Genomic DNA, 21,658 nt, shown 5'->3' on the forward strand with positions numbered 1-21,658 from the left:
GAATATCCATCAACAGGAGAGTGCTTACATTAATTGCCGCCTACAGGAGACTGCCTTGCAGTTGTTGCTGGCACCTGCTAAGAGACGTCTGCAATGTACTGTGCAGTAAAAACAGTAAAGTTCACGTGTGTTCATGTCACCCACAGAAAGGGGTCCTGGCCGGATAGTTCGGTTGGCTAGAGCATCGTCCCGAAGCACAGAGGTGGCCAGTTCAATCCCTGGCCAGGGCACACACAGGAGCAGACCTACGTTCCTGTCTCTCTCCCCCCACCCTTTCTCTCTTGCTAAAAATCAATAAATGTTTTTTAAATGTTTAAAAATAAAATTTAAAAAAACCCAAAAAACAAAAAAAGGGTCTCAGAGCAGACCCAGGGTCAAGGACAGGGAGAGGAGACTCACTCGGCACTCTGAGTGTCTGGAATTGTTGGACTAAGAGAGAATCTTAGAATCAAAATGACAGAGGGTAAAGGAGAAGGAAGGAGATTCCCTTTTTTATGGTTTCCCTTCTGTGCCTTTTGAGTTTTGTTCCCCATTTCATTATAAAAACAAAATAAGAAACCACGGAAGGTAAGGAGCACCCCAATGTAGTACACAGGCTCTTCGCCAGCTGGGCCAGCCTCATGCCTCCTGGGCACCTACCTCCTGGTCAAGCCCTCCCCAGCCCCGCAATCCTGCCACCCCACCACCCTGCTGCAGAGGCCAGGACCTCCCATTGTTACTGCAGGTTGGAGACCACCTGGCTCCCTCCTCGCATCCCCCCGTTCCTAGTGCAACCACGAGAGGTTGGAAGGCACAGTTCACAGGCTGCAGGTTCAACCCTCGCTCCCAACTTACCATTATGTGGTACTGTGTGAGTCACTTGGGCTCCTGGGACAGTTGTGAGCTGGGAATAACTGGACCTACATTGTAGTATGCACTTCACATGGTACAAAACCTCCTTTCGCCATGTGTGAATGAGAGGCTTAGGAATGACCTGTGGGAACTGGCTCTACAGGTCTTCTCTTTCCCCTCAGTGGGTAAGTTTGAGGATGTCCTGGAGGCCTGCAGAGCCCAGTCAGACTAGCTGCACCGCTCTTGTAGGGCAAGGTAGCCTGAGGGGTGCAGTGTGAAGAGATGCATTGAGGGAGCTCGGGACCTAGTGGGTACAAGAGGAAGGCCACACTTTTCGCCCCCATTCCCCCAGCAAGGTGCCGGCAAGCTACTGCAAGGACCCCTACCCCTCAGATTGCTGAGGACAAGGGTCTTCAGGGTGCCATGTTGTCTATAATGTTCCCCAGGTTGGGCTTCCTATGTTGGCACAGTCTTAGTCCCTTATTTCTGCTGCCTTACTGAGAAAGGAGGGGCATAGCCCCACTTCCCTGAGAAGGGAGAAATGAATACAAGGGAAAGGAGCCAGCAGGGGTAACCAAGTCAGCCAGTGATAAATGATCTACATCCCATAGTTACAATACAAAGCAAGAATAGCAGAATCTGTAACTATGACCAGTGATCTGGAAACCCCTTCCCCTTGTTTACCCCACTGAAACTTTCCCTCCCCTCTCCTGGGAAACCTTAAACAAAGACATCACATGCTCATTGCTTAGATACTGTAAAGGTATATAACCTGTAAGAAAGTCAACTTTGGGGAGCCCGTGTTTTGAAGCTACAAACTCCACGTGTTCCACCAGCTTTAATAAATCCTACTTCCTTCATCATGTTGTCTGGGCATTTCTGTCCTCCTTTGATTCCTGCAATACTACTACAGGTCACTGCAGAGCAAAGCATAGGACTCTCCAACCATCCCTGAACCACCTTGGTTCCTGCCCTTCCTAGTGCTTTTGGCTTGGCTGGGTTCTCCCCCATCATCACCAGCCAAGGTCATATCAAGGAAACAGTCCATTAGAACTTCTGCCAAGGTAAGACCTGAACACCACTACTCTTCAGACACAAGGCTTATAACCAATCAGAAGTCAGAAAACCATGCACAACCTTTCGATATTTCATTCTTTCAACAAGTATTTACTGAACACCTGCTTTACTCAGGTACGGTACAAAGTGACAAGGCTATGATTAAGTGAGGGGGCACCCCCTACCCCCGAGGTTTTAAGCCTGCTTACAGAGATACAATGAGGCTGGCACCCAGATGGTGCTCAGACACCAGTGCCCTTGAAGAAAGGAGGCATGAAGGCTTTGAGAAAGGTGATCACTGAGGGAGCTTGGTCAGAAGTTCTGGAACCTGGTAAAGAGCTGGGCCTTGGGGGTCAGGACTTGGAACTCAAACCCCACCAACCACTCACTAGCCGTGTGCACCCATGGGCAAATCTCATCAGCACACTGTTCTTGGTTCCCGTGTCTGAGCAGTAAGGATGACAGTTGCACTCAGGCTGATGCAGGGATGAGGTGACTGATTCCGTGTGCAACTTGCTTGCGTCCAGGCTCAATAACACTGCTGGGGTCATCTGCAGCTGGCCTGAGAAGAAGGGCTGTGTGGCTTCCCAGGAAGACTGGCCCGGACTGTCCTTAGTGTCCAGGTCTGGAGGGGCTTGCTCAGGAGCCTTGATACGAGCTTCTGAGCCCACAACATGCTGCCTGCATCCTGGACGGTGAGCCCCAGTGAGCAGCTTTTAGTGAGGGCTGCAGAGCCATTTTCTCACCTGAAACAAAGCCTCGGGCCGTCAGGAGAAGCACTGCGTGTGGCCAACTGTCACAACTGCATCGCTCAGTGTGGAATTCCACTCTGTACTTGACGTACACCCTTCCCATGCTGACCTTTCCTGAAGACATAACGCCATAGGCTGCCTGTGACATCCGATCCCATGTCTCTGCAGCATGGCAGCAAGGTGGGCCATCTGTTGCTACACGTCATGTCCCAACAATGGCCAGAATGGATGCCTGCTCTTCCTGAGGACATGGGCACCATTTCCCTTCACTACTCTGAATGTTGGGTGCTGTGCATGTGTTGTGGCTTTCAGGGGTGGGCAGATGAGAGCAGTCCAACTCATTTAAAGATAAGTTTTCCCAGAGAGGGAGGCGAGGATGCCAACAACATAAAGAATTCCAATGAGAGATATGTGGAGAATCGGTCGGTTCTTCCAACATTTTGTTGTCTGTGGCTCCCATCAGACAGTGCAAGTTGGGGGAAGTCATTGTTTTGATGAGATGATTTCTGATAAAACAATTCACCAACACCTGTTGGCAGGGGCGGGTGGCTGGGCTGCGCAGTAACACAGGGCATCTGTCATCTGCGGTTCTTGCTGAGATGAAGCTGGTCCTGTGTCAGGTTCCCACAGAGAAGCCCTTTGAGGCTCCCAGGACATCATGGATGCTTGTTCAGTGGGGGGAGGGGGCAGAAAGCAGGCTGGGCTGGGGCCAGTGGGCACTTCTAAGCCCACCCTTAGCTCCCCATCTTGCCTGTCACCCACTCTCAGTGTCCTACCTCTGAGTCTTGGGCTGCACACTTACCTCTTAATTATTCTTAATCCTTGTGTAGACGTAGTGCCCCCCCCTTCCCACACTCGCAATGTGTAATGTTTCCTTCCCCTCAGTCTCCAGCCCAAGCTCCGCCCTGGCACGCCGAAGGAGCAGGTGTGGCCATTTCACAGCCAAGCCTGGGAGGAGACTGCATTTCCTTGTGGGGAAATGAGTGAGGCACATTCTGAGAGTGCTGGCAGCTTCCCAGTAGTTCTTGGCCTGAGGCTGCCAGCACCTGGTCCGGCTGAGTTCCTGGGTTCCGGCAGGTTGCCTCCACAGTAAAACGCCCTGCCCCACTGGCCTGAGTTCTGCCACCCCATCTCCCCTAACACAGTGCTCAAATCAGGGACAAAAGATGGATAGTCTAGTCTTAGGTTCTCCTGAATGGGGCCACAAAGTGACTGCAAGGCCATCCTGCAGCTGGGGCTCCACCCTGGCTGGCCTGGGGCCCCCGCCTCTGGCCGGTGGCAATGGAGACCCTCGTGCGCAGGAAGCTTCAGTAGCTTGCCAGGAGGCGTGAAGAGGCAACTCTCTTACACTGGCTGTAGAAGTGAGGCCCAGTATTCATGGATGGTAGCTCCAAGGGCTCAGCCAGGCGCGGAACCAAGGGGCACAGCAAGTCCAGCTGACCTGTGTGCCGCCTGCACCCTGGCCCTCAAGCTGGGCTACAGAAGCTGCTCCTCTGCAGAGGCACAGACCTGGGCATCCAGCCTGGCAGGCTCCACCTGGAGCCGGCTTAGGTCCAGCACAAGGTCTGGGCACTTCTTCCCATCCTGTGGACTGTGGCGTGGGCGGGTCAAAGAGGGCAGGCCACAGACAGCGGCTTGGGGAAAGCTGTTAGGCTGTTTCTGTTTCAGACTATCAAATGCCCTTGGTCTGAGGCTGCCCACAGAGCCTGCCACTTGTGTCCTGCCTCGGGAGTTGTGCAGCATGGGACTCGCAGTCTGGGTGGATCTGCAGGGCAGCAACTTGGGCCACACAGCTTGTCAAGGTGGGCTCTGTATCCAGGGTGCTTCCCCTAAGATCTGGCTCCTGCTGATCTCGGAAACACCTGGCATTCCCAGGTGGCCTGAGCTCCTGGGAGTGGGGCCAGGCAAAGGGGTTCACGACCTTGTTTTTGCTGGAAGTATCTGCCATCTTAGAGACTGTGGACTCCACAGCGGAGAATGGACCTTCACAGCACCCTCGTGTCGCTTCTTCCTCAGAGTCCTGCACACAATTCAGAGACAGGCCCTTGGACAGAGAGCAGGGCCCCTGCTTGGCCCCTGCCAAGACCTCGTTCTCTTTAGTACGCAGACCGGGATGTGCCCACAGCTCCTGCCCGCCAGGTGCTGAGCCCACAGTGGCCTCATCTGTGTCTGCAGCCTGGGCGCCCCTGCCCTCCAGCTCCCCTGGACTTGGGCCTCTCTTCTCTGAGCCAGCCTCTGGCTTCACCGCCGCCGATCTCCTGAGGGTGGCTGCAGGCTCCTCAGGGGGGGAGGCGGAGGAAGCTCGGAGCTCAGGGCTGCGGCGCAGCCAGTTGATGATGCCCATGGTGATGGCGAGCTCAGTGTCACAGAGCTTCAGCAGGCACTCCTTGCCCTTCCAGGAGCTCTGCAGGAAGCCCTGGCTGAGCAGGTTGGGGCCAGCTCCCAGGGCCAAGTTCTCCTCTGCCCCCATGTGGAAGCTACACATGGACAGCGAAGCTTCCGGGGCCGGCCCCGACAGGCTCTCTGACACGCACAGGTCATCATCTAGGCCCAGGCCCACAGGGCCTTTGCTGGGATCATAGAAAAGCTCATAGAGGGCATCTCCGCTGTAGCTCTCTCGAGGGAAGGCGGCTGCAGGGGTGCCCGGGCTCAGTGAGTCCTTCTTGTCATCCTCCAGGCTAGGGGAAAAGGCATCATAGTAGCCCTCGTCACTGGTGGACACGGATTCTGGCTGCTCGCTCTTAGGGGTGCCTGTGTCTATGGAGCTGGATTTGGAGCCACCGAGGAGGTCCTGGCAGGGGCACAGAGGGAGCTCCATGAGCCCAGCTGAATCTGGCCTGGGCTGGGCTGTGTCTGTGCCCTGAGGTCTCTCCAGCCAAGGGCCCAGCCGGGCACGCTGTTGCTGCCTCACAGACTGATTCACACTGTCCCAGAACTTGGCGAAGTCAGACACCTCATTCTGGGCAGACGCCAGCTGCTCCACACTGCCCTGGAAGGAGCCCCTGCGAGCCTTGCTCTCAAGTACTTGCGATGGCCAGGCCGAGCTCTCGGGGCCCTCGTTCAGTTCCAGGGATGGCACTGAGCTCTCATCTGCAAAGATCTCCCCGCAGCCTGTGAGTGAGTCAAAGCTCTTGAGGGAGGCTACATCCTCACACAGGGCCCTACAGAAGTCCAAGGAGGAATCGGGCAGGAACTCACTGTCAGATAGGTCCTGGCACAGGCTGTCCAGCCCCAGCCCCTCGCCCAAGGGGAAAAAGGCTTTGCCTGGCTGCCCTCCAGCCTCCAGCGGGCTCTCGGAGGAGGGCAGGTTCTTCCCTTCGGTCGCCAGCGAGGCCAGGTTCTCAGTCTTGTTTCTGCGAACATGGAATAGGTTCCGAAAACACTTCTTGGATCTCTTCAGAGAAATCCTCTTCCTTGGTATGCTCTTAGCCACAGCCGGCACGAAGGGCAGCTGGGGCACAAAGTGACGGTAATCGATCATGCGCTGGCTGGCAGAGGGCCCCGGGAAGCTCGCACTGCCCACCAGTTGCCCTGTGGCTGCAACCATCCTGCCAGCCTCAGGCACACTGTTGTGACTCTTGCTCTTCCATACCAGTTTGAAGGTGGCACCACTGAGGTCTGTGGCACCCCCTTCAGGGCCTGGCCGTGCCCCCTTGTTGGAGCATCTGCTGTATCCGTGTGCGCTGGGACTGACTTGGGGGCCTCTCTCACCATGGGCCTGCTGCTGCCGTCTGGGCGAGACTGACCAGGGTCCTGCATCGTCCCTGGCTGGGGAAGTGGCTGCTGGGCCTGAGGGCTTCTCATGGGAAATGTGCAGGCTGGATTTGATGAAAGTCTTGCCTCTCTTCAGCTCCATTCTGCCAGGGCCTTCAGCTGTTGTGGAGAAAGCATGAAGCACTTAGCAACTGTAGTTCTAGCCCAGCCTGCTTACCCAGTGGTGTTGGAGCTGAGCTCCGACATCTACGCTTGGATCTTCCTTGGAAGAGGTGAAGGTAGCCCCACCACCCCTACAAACTCATGCTCACTATCTAGCCTTTCTAGGCAACTGATACCGAGAAAAGTCAAGTCACGTGACTAAAGTCCACAGTAGGACCTAGAATGAGAGCAGATGGGTCTGGGGATCTCACATCTGTGATCTCCTGACTTGCCCCAGCATCCTCTCTGAATTTGTCCAGCCAAGTCAGATGCTCATTTCCTAGCCAAAGAACTCCACAGATAGCACCTTATGGGGGAAGGATCACGGCCTTTATAAGTAGATGGGACAGAGAACTCAATAAATAATTGTGGAGCCTGCAAGCTGACAAAGTCCTTGCAGTTTCAGGCTTAAGCTAAAGGCTAGGCTCTTCCCCACGCCTCCATGTTAGCTGTGATGCTGAGTGCTTCTACTCCTTCCATCCCCCCACCTCACCTGCTTAAGTTGCTAGAGGCAATTTACATGCCCTTCCTCTCAGCTTTTGTTTGTTCTAATGTTGGTTGATTTCAGTTATGCATGGTGGGTGGATTCCTGTTTATGCCTTAAAACAGGGTCCAGAAACTTTTTGGCTGAGAAAGCCATGAACACCGCATATTTTAAAATGCAATTCCATGAGAGCCATATAACAACCCGTGTACATTATGCATTATCCAATAAAAATTTGGAGGACAGCTGTGATTGGCTCCAGCTACCCGCAACCATGAACCTGAGTGGTAGGAAATGAATGGATTGTAATACATGAGAATGTTTTATATTTTTAACTTTTTTTTTATTAAAGATTTGTTTGCGAGCCAGATGCAGCCATCAAAAGAGCCACATCTGGCTCACAAGCCATAGGTTCCCGACCCCTGCCTTAAAAGGATTCCTGTTTATGCCTTAAGAGGATTCTTATTTATGCCTCAGATTTGTGACTTTGTATCAAAGTATTCCTTATTTGCATACAGCTCTGCACTATATAATAAAGCAAACTGGGGGTTTTGCTCTGCTCTGGCTTGCCATCAGCTTGCAGAGGCCTCCCTATCCCCTCTTTTTTCTCTCTGAGTTTATTTCTTCATTCCACACTGTTCTCAGTCAAGACCTGGACAATTGCCAGCCTCTCTTGTCCGCAGCAGGTGGCACCCAAACGGGGACCTGGGTATGAGAAAACTAAACTGAAGGCAGGTGACAGAACTCCTCAATTGTGCACAGTAAGTAGAGAAAGTTTTCGGGCAGTGTATAGTCAGGAGTAATAAATTATGGGACAGTTAGGGTCAAAAGTAAGGGGCCTTTCTGTACAACTGTTTTCATTTGAGGAGGAGCCGTTGCCTGAGGGGTGTCAGAGGGAGCTAGAAAAGGAGGAATGTGGAGGTGAAAGGAAGAGGGGAAGAAACTAGATGCCTCCGAGTCTGGGGATGATACAAGGGATGGGGGTGTCGTGGTTGTGGCTGCCGTAACCTTGGTGCCTCCACCGCCCTCTCTTCCTTCTTGCACTCGACCCTCTGCTCCTCCTTACCCTTATCAGGTTGCTCCCAGAAAGCACATCTTTGTCCACAAAGCATGTCCACATCTTTGTCTCAGACCCTTGGAGGTCCCCACTCCAACAAGCTTTAGATCAGGCTCAATATACAGGGGATTACATCAGAATATGCGCTGATATTGTACCTTCATACATGCAAGGTCTGGCTATTGTCGCAGCACTTCAGGGGAGGACTCCAGGACAATACTTTGATAAACGGCAGAACAAACAAAGGAAGGGAGGCCGAGGAAGTACTTCTGTCAGTGGATCTTGTTGCCAATGTGGGGGTTTAGGACATTTTACTAGAAATTGCCTTACTCTCTCTGGATATCAGTCTCAGCCTCCCCCTCAGGAGCAGCCAGCTCCTAAAGCTCCTGACCTCTGCCCACACTGCTGGAAAGGGAAAGATTGGGCAAACGAATATACAGTGGTACTTTGACACAGGAGTTTAATTCATTTCATGGCCGAGCTTGTGACTCAATATGCTCTTGTGTCAAATGGAATTTCCCCATTTAAATTAATAGGAATGTAATTAATCTGTTCCGGCCCCCCAAATCCACATGAATTTTTTATTTTATATGCTTTTAAATAAGAAAATGTACTTTATAAATAACAAGTACATACATACCAATACATAATAAGAGAGAATGTAAAGAAGTAAACTGGTTTATGAAGTGTATTTATCTTCAAGGTCGGGTGAAGATGCTGGTGGCGGAGGTTTTCATTTCGTGCGCTATCGCTTAACATAACTTACTCTCTACACACTTAACACTACATTTAATTGCAAAATTTAACTTAATCACTACGTATGATATGTAACTTTATCACTAAACTTAATCGCTATTTTTTTACTTTGCTTAATCATCATCATTTTCTTCACTGACTTTTGGCTTTTTCACCACACTTTCCTCGTTTTCACTTAGAAGTTGTTTCAACATAAACCTTTCTATGGAAGTTTTGTTTCTTCCTCCTTTTCAGAACGTTTGGCAGGCTACCTCGTGGAGGGTGGCAGGAGCTCATGATTCAAATATCCACTCATGACTTAAAGCAAAAATCCCGCAAGTGACCGCTCATCTCTCAAACTGCTCGTGATTTAAAGTGCTCGTGTGTCAAGGCATCACTGTAAATCTAAGTATACTGCCGAAGGGCAGATGATTCAGGGAAATGAACAAGGGGAATCCCCCCAGCCCTGTCAAACAGTAGGAGCAATGTCGGTGTTTCCTCAGCAAATTCTGATTTCAGCAGGCCAGACATTGCCCAGTTATCCTGAGCAACAGCAAACAGCACAGGACGGGACTTCAGTCCCACCTCCCAGTTCAAATTAACTCCAGGATGATCCCTCAAACTACACTCCAATGGGACTGGTGTGGCAAGCCTCAGGTCCTATTGAATGGATTAATTTAGCTGTTACTCCTAAGAAAGTCTTATCTTCATATTTTTATTTTGTCACATCCTTGATTATCAAGGGACGTTGATGACTTTTACAGCTTATAGGTTTTCAACCTCAACTCATTCCTTTTTCAGAAGACCAACAACAATGGCTCTGGGAAACTTCCACGAAATGGCAAGTTACTCTTGCAAATTTTATAGGTCAAATTGATTCTTACTATCCAGCTGACAAAGTAGTTCAATTTTCATTGGTTACTACATTTGTTTTTCCTAAAACAATTGTTGAGCCCATTCCTGAAGCACCTACAGTCTTTACTGATGGGTCCAGCTCAGGAATAGCAGGGTTAGTAATTAATGAACAAGTCTATACTTGTTCATTAGTCACCTTAAAATCAGCTCAAAGTGTAAAATTGCATGCCATTATCATGGCTTTTCAGCATTCGCCACATTCCTCCTTTAATCTGTATACAGATAGCAAATATATGTCTGTGGTTGTTTCCACCATAGACTGTGGTCTTGGGGACAACTGCAGGTGAGGAACTATTGCAGCAATTTCTCCTCCTTCAAAAACTTGTACATCAGCATAAAGCTCCATGTTTTGTAGGACATATTCAAGCTCACTCTGTGCTCCCTGGAGCTTTAGCACAAGGGAATGCCCTTGCTGATCAAGTTGCTCAAAAGATTATTACTGGAATAACCATAGTAGATCAAGCAATCTAGTCTCATGCTATTCACCATCAGAAGGCTGCAGCCCTGCGTAAACAGTTTCAGTTCAGGAGGCAGTGCGGCAGATTGTTGGATCCTGACCAGAATGTCCTATGCTACAGTTTGTCCCCTCACTTGGAGTTAACCCTCAAGGACTCCTCCTAGGGCAACTGGATGTTACTCATATACCCTCATTTTGCAAACAATCCTTTGTCTACATTACAGTGGAAACTTATTCTAGATTTATGGTAGCCTCTGCCAGAACTGGTGAGGCTGTTAAGCATGTTATAGCTCACTATCTGTATGCATTTTCTACTTTAGGACTCCCTAGATGATTAAAACTGACAATGCTCGGCCTGACCTGTGGTGGCACAGCGGATAAAGCGTTGACCTGGAAATGCTGAGGTCGCTGGTTCGAAACCCTGGGCTTGCCTGGTCAAAGCACATATGGGAGTTGATGCTTCCAGCTCCTCCCCCCCCCCCTCTCTCTGTCTCTCCCTCTCCTATCTAAAATGAATAAATAAATAAAAAAATTTAAAACTGACAATGCTCCTGCTTACATAGGAAAAGCATTTACTACTTTTTGTCAGACTTTTGAAATCACCCTGAGGACAGGTATTCCTTTTTTTTTTTTTTTTTTTTTTGTATTTTTCTGAAGCTGGAAACGGGGAGAGACAGTCAGACAGACTCCCGCATGCGCCCGACCGGGATCCACCCGGCACGCCCACCAGGGGCGATGCTCTGCCCCTCCGGGGCGTCGCTCTGCCAAGACCAGAGCCACTCTAGCGCCTGGGGCAGAGGCCAAGGAGCCATCCCCAGCGCCCAGGCCATCTTTGCTCCAATGGAGCCTCTGCTGCGGGAGGGGAAGAGAGAGACAGAGAGGAAGGAGGGGGGGTGGAGAAGCAAATGGGCGCTTCTCCTATGTGCCCTGGCCGGGAATCAAACCCGGGTCCCCCGCACGCCAGGCCGACTCTCTACTGCTGAGCCAACCGGCCAGGGCCAGGACAGGTATTCCTTACAATCCTCAGGGCTAAGGCACTGTAGAGTGTGCCCATCAAATGCTTAAAAGTCAATTTAAAAACAAAGAAAGGGGAGTAAGGAGGAAAGACTCACCCCATAAGAACAATTGATTAAGGCTTATTTTACTTTTAAATTTTTTTAACATTTCCTCCTCAGGACTTACTGTAGCCAAGAGGCATTTTATACTAGCCGAGCAACAGCCTGAGCCTCTCATGTTGTACCAGGATGTATCAGCTGGCCCTAAGTGGCAAAATTTAATCAAATTACTAACTTGGGGGAGAGAGTATATTCCAATTTTGTCATCAACAGGTCCTCTTTGAATGGCAGTGAGAAATGTGAAGCCTCATCATGAATTGACATCAGCTCCTAGAAAGCAACCCAGTTCCAGAATGCCCATTAAGCTTAAGGCAAAAGCTTACTGCACTGGACGCAGAGATCATGGGACTTGGAAACCAGCCACAAAGTGTGAGAATGCGACAGCAGTTCCAGTGCCATGCAAACTTTTCCTGAGTGTGACTCCTGCTCCTTGTGACAGTTCTCAATGGGACTGAAGAGGGGTTGGGTTGTATCTGCAGGAAATGTGGAGCAGTGATGGTATCAGCATGGACTTGGTAAACATATTCAGGACATTCAAAAAAGCAAAGACTCTATTATATATAGATCCTGCTCTGTTGGTGTTGGGCAGATAAAATATATATATATATTTTTTTTCATTTTCTTTTCTGAAGCTGGAAACAGGGAGAGACAGTCAGACAGACTCCCGCATGCGCCCGACCGGGATCCACCCGGCATGCCCACCATGGGGCGACGCTCTGCCCACCAGGGGGCGATGCTCTGCCCATCCTGGGCGTCGCCATATTGCGACCAGAGCCACTCTAGCGCCTGGGGCAGAGGCCACAGAGCCATCCCCAGCGCCCGGGCCATCTTTGCTCCAATGGAGCCTTGGCTGCGGGAGGGGAAGAGAGAGACAGAGAGGAAGGCGCGGCGGAGGGGTGGAGAAGCAAATGGGCGCTTCTCCTATGTGCCCTGGCCGGGAATTGAACCCGGGGCCTCCACACGCTAGGCCGACGCTCTACCGCTGAGCCAACCGGCCAGGGCCGATAAAATATATTATGCTCACTTTGTTAAAGGTGACGCTGCCCACGTGAGGCTGTAACCCAGGTGATATTAATGTGTGTTGGGGATCGTTGTAGCCTGGAGCTTGGTTTTGGGATTAAGCCTTTCCCACTCTTTTTGATGTGGGGCGGTACAATCCAATCATGTCTCAGAGAAGTGACTTTGTATTAGAGACTTCCCTATTTTGTATATCGGATTAAAGGTTGTGAAGCTACAGTATAAAATAGGGGCAGAACGGGAGCTTGCGCTCTTGGTTCCTGAGATTATCATTAGAGGAGAGAGCAGAGCAGAGAGCAGAAAGAGGCCATGTGGCCAGGAGAAGCAGCCAAGATGGTGGAGTGCTGAGTGAGATGCCAGTTTGTGTAGAGTTTGTATCTGGGATAAGGAAGGAGATGGGGAACTGAGGAGAATAAGGCTGGTGAGCTAGAAACCTTTGATTCTAGGAAACTCGGATAAGTCAGTAGCTTTGTGAGCACTGAATGTGAGTGGGTTTTGGAGCCCAGTGTGTGTTTACTTGCCCGCCGGGTGCAAGCTAGAATTAAAGATGGTGTCCCACCAGTTTTTGGCTCCATTGTTTCTTTACCGACTGTCCGAATCCAATGCAAACCTGCATGGGCCGGGCGGCTGTGATAGTGGCCCTGACCCTGGCTGCTGGCTTTACAGTTGGCTAAGAATTTGCTTAATGATCTAAAAGGCTTTAATCCCTTTCATATATTAAGACAATCATTTTGGTATCTGTTAGCATTAGCTGTATTATTTTTGTGTTTATTCTGTATTTTTCTAATCTGCCTCCAAATTGGAATCCGGAAAATCGGACAAATGAAAATCTCAGCACACAAGCTAAAATTAAAAAATAAAAAAGAGGGATATATGGGAGGCTGCAAGCTGACAAAGTCCTCGCAGTTTAAAGTTTAAACTAAAGGCTAAGCTCTACCCCACACCTCCATGTTAGCTGTGATGCCGAGTGCTTCTACTCCTCCCATCCCCCCACCTCACCTGCTTAAGTTGCTGGAAGCAATTTACATGCCCTTCCTCTCAGCTTTTGTTTGTTCTAATGTTGGTTGATTTCAGTTATGCATGGTGATGGTGGGGGGATTCCTGTTTATGCCTTAAGAAGATTCTTATTTTTGCCTCAGATGTGTGACTTTGTATCTGAGACTTCCTTATTTGCATACAGCTCTGCACTATATAATAAAGCAAACTGGGGGTTTTGCTCTGCTCTGGCTTGCCATCAGCTTGCGGAGGCCTCCTGATCCCATACGTTTTCTCTCTGAATTTATTTCTTCATTCCACACCATTTTCACTCAGGACCTGGACAATTACTAGCCACTCTGGTCTGCAACAAATAATCATCTCTTTCTTCAAAGAGACAGAACTCAAAGGGAAACCCAAGCCTACCTCTGGGTTCTGGCTGTCAGTCAGAGAGGAAAGCATATATATGGCCCTCCAGGATGGCCGCATCTGTTTAGGGAGGCAAGACTCAAATCTACGCAGATTCCATCAGGCAAGGCACAGCCAAGCATCTGATGGGGCATGCAGAACTTAGTCACTGAGCTGAGAAAATTGTGGTAGAATGCCAAAGAGAGGAGGCAAGCATGAGGCCTGGAACAGGCAGATTGGATAGACACAGGACATCGCGACTGGAAGGGTAGGCTGGTGTCACTTTTGGTGCACAGCCTAACTGAGAGATGTTGATGCCCAGAGTGCTTCCCCAGAGGAGGTTTACAATGCCCAGCCTGAGTTCACTGGGAAACGGTGTGAGACCGCTCATGGATGTCTGTCCTGGGTCTGGGGTTGGGGAGGTGGCAAGAGAGTGAACAGTTTGATTATGCTTGCACAGTTGAAGAGTTTGGTTTTACCCTGAAATGGGTGAAAAACTATTGGAGTCTTCTGAGTGGGTGGAAGCAGGGGCGTGAAGAAGCTGGGGGTGTAGGACCATACATCTGATGCCTGAGCAGAGGACAGAATGAATGAAGAGAAAGGCCCTAAGCAGAGGGGACTCCAAAGAGGCAACTAAAGTGCGCTGAGTGTGTGGAGGTAAGATCTGGATGGAGACTGTGATCATAATCACAAAATGAAGCATCGAGTTATGGGGATCTTTCAAAGGAAGAAATACCAGGACTCAGCAACCCAAATACAGAGGGAAGTAAAATGCCAGAAGTCACAAATGCAGAGGCCTCGTTTGTGCCAAGAGAGGGGAACCATGAGAAGCGGGGAAAGGCAAGGAAGTGGAGAGTTGAACAAAGAGGAGGAAGGGGCATGAGCTCAGAGCCAATTCATACGAGAGAAGAAAGGGTCTAGTTTTAAACATGCTGCCTTTGGGGTTAATTTGGAGACCCACAAGACCCTAGCGAAGGAAGACAAGGCCTGAGAACTGCCTCAACACTCCCTCAGGGCACCCTCACAGGCCCTCAGTGCACACTCAGTCCTCCCCAGTGTCTCCTCCTCTCTTGGGCAGCAAGTGACCTATATAGCTCGGTCCTCTGTTAGAGAAGAGAGTTTGGGGTTAGTTTCTTTGACTCTTCACAAGGCCTGCTCCATAGGGAGCACCCGAAGTCACCTACCCTCAGTCCACAGCATGTGAGGGGAGGGGAGAAGCAGGTGTGGAAGCACAAGGCTCTGCAACCTGTACACCTCCACGTCCACTGCCAAGGAAGCCTGCAGAACCTCCGGAGAGCTGTTTTGCAGCTGCAAGGTGACCAGAGGCAGCTCAGAGTCTCTGAAATGCTTGGACATGAAGGCCCAGAGGCAGGCAGAGGGGTGGACTCAGCCCAGTAGGCAACATTAAAGCCAAAAAGGATGAGAAGGGTGGCAAAACTGGCACTGCTGAAGCTCAGCAGGGTAAGCTGACCAGTCTGCACCTGACTCTAACTGTGGGCATGCTTCCTCCCCTGTAGCAGGATATCTGGGACTTTTAACTGGGGGACAAACAAGGATCAGGCACTGTGCTAGGGAAAGCTGCAAGACCCAGACTTGGCTCTGGGACAGTGGGACAGTGCCTCCAGCTGGTTTCTGCTGCCTACCAGGTAGCACAAACCCAAACCTTCCCCACTCTTTACCTGTAGACCCCATTTCCATTCCCCACAATCCTTTGTGGCCTGGATAAGGTCTCCCTTGCCTCTGGTGGGTTTTGCTACATAAAGTGCATTTGTTACTATCTGGGTTTTAGGGTCAGAAGACTCAGATTTGAGTCTTAGTTACATCTACCTAACCAGATGGAGTGCTTAGCCCATAACTCTATAAGGAGCATAGTAGTGTAACCCCATTTTATAAAGAAGAAATTAAGTGAGTTGGTCCAGGTCACACAGGTAGTGACAGAAATAGGAAAAGAACCCATGCCTGTCTGATTCTGAACCTATGCTCTTAACCATGATAGATATTTTATAAACCCAATAACCTAAACTCTTCTTAATGGCAAATCTGAAAATCAAATAATAATGTTTTTATAAGGGATTTTTAAAAGCATAATAAAAGTGAAAATTAAAAGCAGAAATGCAGCCTGACCAGGCGGTGGCACAGTGGATAGAGCATTGGACTGGGATGCAGAGGACCCAGGTTCAAGACCCCGAGGTCGCCAGCTTGAGCATGGGCTCATCTGGTTTGAGCAAGGCTCACCAACAAGAGCCCAAGGTCGCTGGCTTGAGCAAGGGGTCACTCACTCTGCTGTAGACCCCCCCCCCCCACGCACCCTGGTCAAGGCATATATGAGAAAGCAATCAATGAGCAACTAAGGTGCCGCAATGAAGAATTAATGCTTCTCATTTCTCTCCCTTCCTGTCTGTCCCGGTCCCTCTATCTGCCTCTCTCTGTCTCTGTCACACAAAAAAAGGCAAAAATGGCCTGAACTGGGTGGCGCAGTGGATAAAGCGATGACCTGGAATGCTAAGGTTACCGGTTCGAAACCCTGCACTTGTCCACTCAAGGCACATATGGGAGTTGGTGCTTCCTGCTCCTTCTCTCTCTCTCTTTCTCTCTCTCTCTCACTTTCTCTCCTCTCTAAAATGAATAAAATTTTTTTTTAAAAGGCAGAAATGCAGCTAACAAAATTTAGGAAAATTTGTAATTGAAGGCAATATATCTTCTTCAGCAAGAAATTTTGGAGACACTCATTATGAGGTTTCTACTAAACTTACTCTTTTCTGTTTTAGAAGAATATTTTTATTGCCATACTCTTGGAAGTAACTTTAACCAGGCAAAAATTACTTCACTGTGTGCAGAATTTTGCAACCACCAGAACTAAGGTGATTAATTTGCTATTGATCTCTATAAATAAAATCACCAATTTCTTAGTTAATCTCTATAAATAAATTACCAATTTCTTAATTATTGGAACAGTTAACTGATTTAAAATGACAAACAGTTAGAAATTTCACTGCGCTCTGAACTTTGAAAATGCTTATCCAAAATGGCTGTCATTGCTGTAGATAGCCAGATTCAGTAACTAGTACATATTGCCAATCCCATTTCCTGAACTCCTTATGATTTTGCAAGATAGTATAATAAACACTAAGGTCCAGAACAATGAACCAGAGACTTGTAAAATTCTGGAGCAGCCATATGAAACTCAGTGTGTAGTCAGTCCAGTCAGTTTCCACATATAATATTTTATCAGAGTCTGACTCTTTGGAAATGTGGGGCTCATGTGTGACACGAGCAAGAACTCCCCAAGGGCTCACTTTCCAAATAGGAGAGGCTGAGCAGTCACCTTCCATGGCACTTTCAGGGTCAGAGTCAGATTTATCTGGACAGCCAGACGCTAGCACTGTCTCTGCCTGAGGGCAGAGATCAGATATGCTCAGGTTCTCAGCTACAAACATGTACATTCTGCTTCATAATCCTGTAACTAAAGCTCCCGTCAGTGAAGTCTAGCATGCATCTATGTCCCACACCATCCCCAACGGACAAAGCAGACCTGTTCCTACCCCCACTTGGTGCCTCTTGTCTGTGGCACTCAGTCATCATTGGCACCTCACTTTGGTGCTTACTTGGTCTTTTTGCTCCCCCGTGAGGCTAAAACTTCCAAAGGTTCTGGACTCCAACTCTACAGGACTAGAGCTACTATTTATTTAAATGAAATATTTATGTTTACAAGACATCTCAGCCATACAGTTACATCTAAGTTTCCTGGATAGGGTCCTGGGTCTGGAATTTTTAATTCTACAGTTCAAGCACCTCATTTTCTAAGATAGGTTTCAGTGATGCTGAGACCCTGGACTTAGTCTTTCATCTCTAAGATGAACTTGCATATTCCATGAGAACAGGGACCACACCATGTATTTATTTCATCAATTTTGACTCAGGATTGTGATATTTAAACCAAGACCTAAAAGACCACTGGACAACCAGACAAAAGATGTAGGAAGCATATTCCAGGCAGAGGGAACACCCTGTGAAAAGGTCTTGAGGAGCAAAGAAGGGAAAATAGTTAAAGATCTAAAAGCAGGCCCAGGTGGCCAGAGAAGCAAGCCAATGGGATGAGGCTGGGAGATGGGCAAGGCAGACCACACCTGGCCTGATGTGGTAGGGAGGGTCTTGGCCTGTGTTTTAATGTGTCATGGGGAGTTAGATACAAAGGGTGAGTGACATAGACCAATTTTTGGTTTTAGCAGATTACTGTAGCTGTAGATGAGGATGGAAAGTAGGGGAAGGAGCAGAGGCAGAAGTCCAGGTTAGGAGCCAGAACAGGGTCCAATGGAGAAACAACTGGTGGCAGAGATGTTGTCCCATGTGTATACAACTTCCTTCTCAAAGCCTTATCCAGACAACACACACGTGTATAGATTTATTGCAAATGGAGTAAATTAAATCATTCTACTGCTGCTTTTCTACCCGATGACTATCTCAACAGCCTAGGATTCTCTTTCCCCTTCAGTAGACTAATTCTGTGCTTTCCTTCCCCTTTTAACACGAAAGTGACTAGATGTTTCATGGAGCAAAATAAAAACCTTGAGATACAGATATGCTATAGGAATGGTTTCAAGATAGAAAATATTTGGCTAATGATTTTGGTATTTGCATGCTTTCCCCTGCCCCGCCCCCAGAATCCCAGACACTTACGACTGTGAAATACAATGGGTGGGTTGTTACAAGAGAGCAGAGGTCTCCCAGGAGGGCTTTCCTGGGCATGGGAGTGCGTTTGGGAAGCTCCATGTAGGACAAGAGTTTATTCCTGTCACAGGTTTTCAAAATCCTCCAATGGATGAAGTGAAGGCCACTATGAGGAGGAAAAGCCTCCGTGTTCTGGGGTGGGTGTGGGGTAGGGAACAAAGCAAAAATAGAATCTGCAGTAAGCATCACCAATTTACCCAACCCCCACGCTGGGGAGACAAAGGGTCCTTTGCAGAGCGAAGGTTCTGGCCCACCACCTCTAGGAACACCTTTGGGTGTCTCTGGCCTGCTCAACCAAGAGAATAAAAGTCTCCAGCGCAATGAGAGAATAAAAGTCTCCAGCGCAGTGCGTTCCTTCCCAGCTCCCACAACCGCAACGGCGGCGGAAGGTGTCTTCCCTTCGCTAGCCCAGACCTAATAGAGTAATCGCCCCCAGACCCCAGACTCCAACCATCCACGCAAGGCTCCACGGGGTGGAGACAGTGTAGACCTTGGCCCCTCCACTCAGCCCTCGCATTACACGGAGGAACGCACCGAAATTCCCAAATCCACCCTCCCTTTCCCCTCAGCTTACATCCTAGGAGTCTTTGCGACTTACCGCTGGGGCAGAGTGTCGCAGGACCCTGCCTCGCCCGGCCGGGAGCCGCGCCCCGGAGCGGAGCCCGAAACGGCGCGGCGCGCTCAGCACCACGGCCAGCACCCGGCGCCGCGCGTCCCCGCCGGGTCGGGAGGAGACCGAGGCCCGCCTCCGCGCGCGCTGCCGCCGGCCGGGCTGGGCAGGGTTAACCCTCCGGAGGCGCGGGCGGGACACAGGGCGGGGCGGGCGGATCAAGGTGGGAGAAGGGACGCTCATGGGTCTGAGGTGGAGGCTGCGGTCTCCGTGAGTCGCCACCGCCCGTCCCCACCCGGTCTCGCTTTGTTCCTGTCTCTCGCGTCTCTGCTCCCCGCAGAGATGTGGCTGTGCATCCTTCAGGCCCGGAGGGGACAGCAGCCTAAGGGGTCTCCTCTCGCCCCACCCGCATTTTCGATCTCCTCGGGGCTCAAAGTGGGATAGGGGTTCCTACCCCCGCAGGCCCTAGCGTGGCCAGATTTAACCCCACTCCTCTCGGACCGGCTCGGTGACACAGGGCCTAGTCAGGAATCCAGCCCACGATTTGGAGAGGGTAGCCTTCCAGGACCTTCTTTACAGAGTGCTGTCTTGGACCCGATGATATTTGAGTGGGAACGAAGGAGGCACTTCCCTTACAGGTACTCACTGTATGGGGTCTGCGGGCGCTGCACCTGCACCTGCCGCAGTCTTGGGGGAGGAGCAGAACTGTGTGGGGACTGTCCCCGCAGAGCTGAGAAAGGAATCAAGTATGGATTAAGTAACTTCAGGATGGTTTAGGAAGCAATGCTAAAGCATTGGGGAGGAGTGTGGGGTGGAAAGGAGTGGGGGTGCACAGCTGGTGCTGGGGAGGCGCAGATCCCACGGGCGGGGTGAGCGAAGTGACCCCACACAGCAGAAGTTGGGTGCAGGCAGTGAGCTATGACTGGAAAGAAGGCGGGGTGCCTAGTCCAGGTTTGGGTTGAGTGAGGTACAAAGGAGGAACGGGCTCGAGCAAATGACAAAGGCATACCTTTCTTTGAGCCTAATGGGCTTCCTCCTTGTCCCCATCTAAACAAACAAAAAACCTGAACATACAGGTGTCATCTTGGTTTGCACTGGCTTTGTCATAACCCATCTGCCATCTTTATAATTAGTCATCTTGAGGCGGCTCCACTGCAAGCCCCTCCTCCAGCAAGCATATCCATCATCCACCACCTTTGGGAGAGCTCACCTTCTTTCATTTCTTGTAGTTGAACTGTTTTTCTACCTGGTCACTGATTCAGCCTGACCTCAGATGTTCTCCTTTCACCGTGTTGCTGGTGTAGCCTGCCTCCTTTGTTTTAGGTTAATTGACCATGTAAGCGATGGTTTATATCTGGGCTCTATTCTGTTTCACTGATCTATGTATCTGTTTTTGTGTGAGTACCAGAGTGTTTTAATTATTATAGCTTTGCAGTATAGTTTGAAATCAGGGAGTGTGATATCTCCAACTTTGTTCTTTCTCAAGGTTGGTTTGATTATTTGTGGTATTTTGTGGTTCAATATAAAATTTAAGATTATTTATTCTAGTCCTGGATAGAATATCATATTTTGGTAGGAATTTCATTGAATCTGTAGATTGCTTTAGATAATTATGGTCATTTTAATGTTATTTTTTCTTTCAAACCATAAGCATGATATATCCAATTTATTTAAGACTTCTTTAATTTCTTTTTTCAATCTCATCGTTTTCAGAGTACAGGTCTTTCACCTCCTTGGTTAAATTTATTTTTAGGTATTTTATTCTCTGATAAAATTGTAAATGTGATTGTTTCTTAACTTCTTCTGATTTTTTATTATTAGGGTATAGGAATGTGACAAATTTCTGTATATTAATTTTTCGTCCTGCTACTTTACTGAATTCATTTACTAATTCAATGCATTTTTGGTGTATTCTTTAGAATTTTCTACATATAGTATTATGTCATCTGCAAATAGTTTTTCTTCTAATTTGAATGACTTTTATTTCATTTCTTATATGATTGCTGTGGCTAGGATTTACAGTAATATGTTGAATAACACGGTGAAAGTGGGCATCCTTGTCTTGTTCCCAATCTTAGAGGAAAAACTTTCAGCTTTTTAGCACTGAGTATGATGTTAACTGGGGGCTTGTCATATATAAACTTAATCAAGGTAACTTCCTTTAATATCCTCTTTGTTGAGAGTTTTATCATAAATGAATGTTGAATTTTCTGCAATGATTTTCGACATCTATTGAGATAATCATGCAATTATTTTCATTGGTTTTGTTGATGTGATGAATCACATTACTTGTTTTGTAGATGTTGAACCACACTTGCATCCCTGGTGATGGTGCATAGTCATTTTAATATATTATTGAATTCAGTTTGATAGTATTTTGTTGACAACTTTTCCATCTGTATTAATCAGGGATATTGGTCTATAATTTTTTTTTGTAGTGTCTTTGTCTGGTTTCGCCATCAGTAGAATGTTGGCCTCATAAGATGAGTTTGGAAGCATAACCTTCCTCTTCAATTTTTTGGAATAATTTGAGAAGGATAGTTATTCATTCTTCTTTGAATCTTTGGTAGAATTTACCTATGAAGCCATCTGGTCTGGGATTT

General features: G+C 48.8%; 1 protein-coding gene across 1 annotated transcript; it reads right to left on the reverse strand.

The window, feature by feature from the left end:
- Nucleotides 1-1,992: 1,992 nt before the first annotated feature.
- Nucleotides 1,993-19,160, reverse strand: AMER3 (APC membrane recruitment protein 3). The gene is given in 3 exon segments (XM_066381080.1): nt 1,993-4,313; nt 4,315-6,512; nt 19,044-19,160. Coding segments are annotated over 2 exon segments (2,379 nt in total). The 5' UTR covers nt 6,496-6,512; nt 19,044-19,160; the 3' UTR covers nt 1,993-4,115.
- Between the last annotated feature and the right edge of the window lie 2,498 nt (nt 19,161-21,658).

The sequence above is a fragment of the Saccopteryx leptura genome, chromosome 4 (genome assembly GCF_036850995.1).
Source record: "Saccopteryx leptura isolate mSacLep1 chromosome 4, mSacLep1_pri_phased_curated, whole genome shotgun sequence".
NCBI lineage: Eukaryota > Metazoa > Chordata > Mammalia > Chiroptera > Emballonuridae > Saccopteryx > Saccopteryx leptura.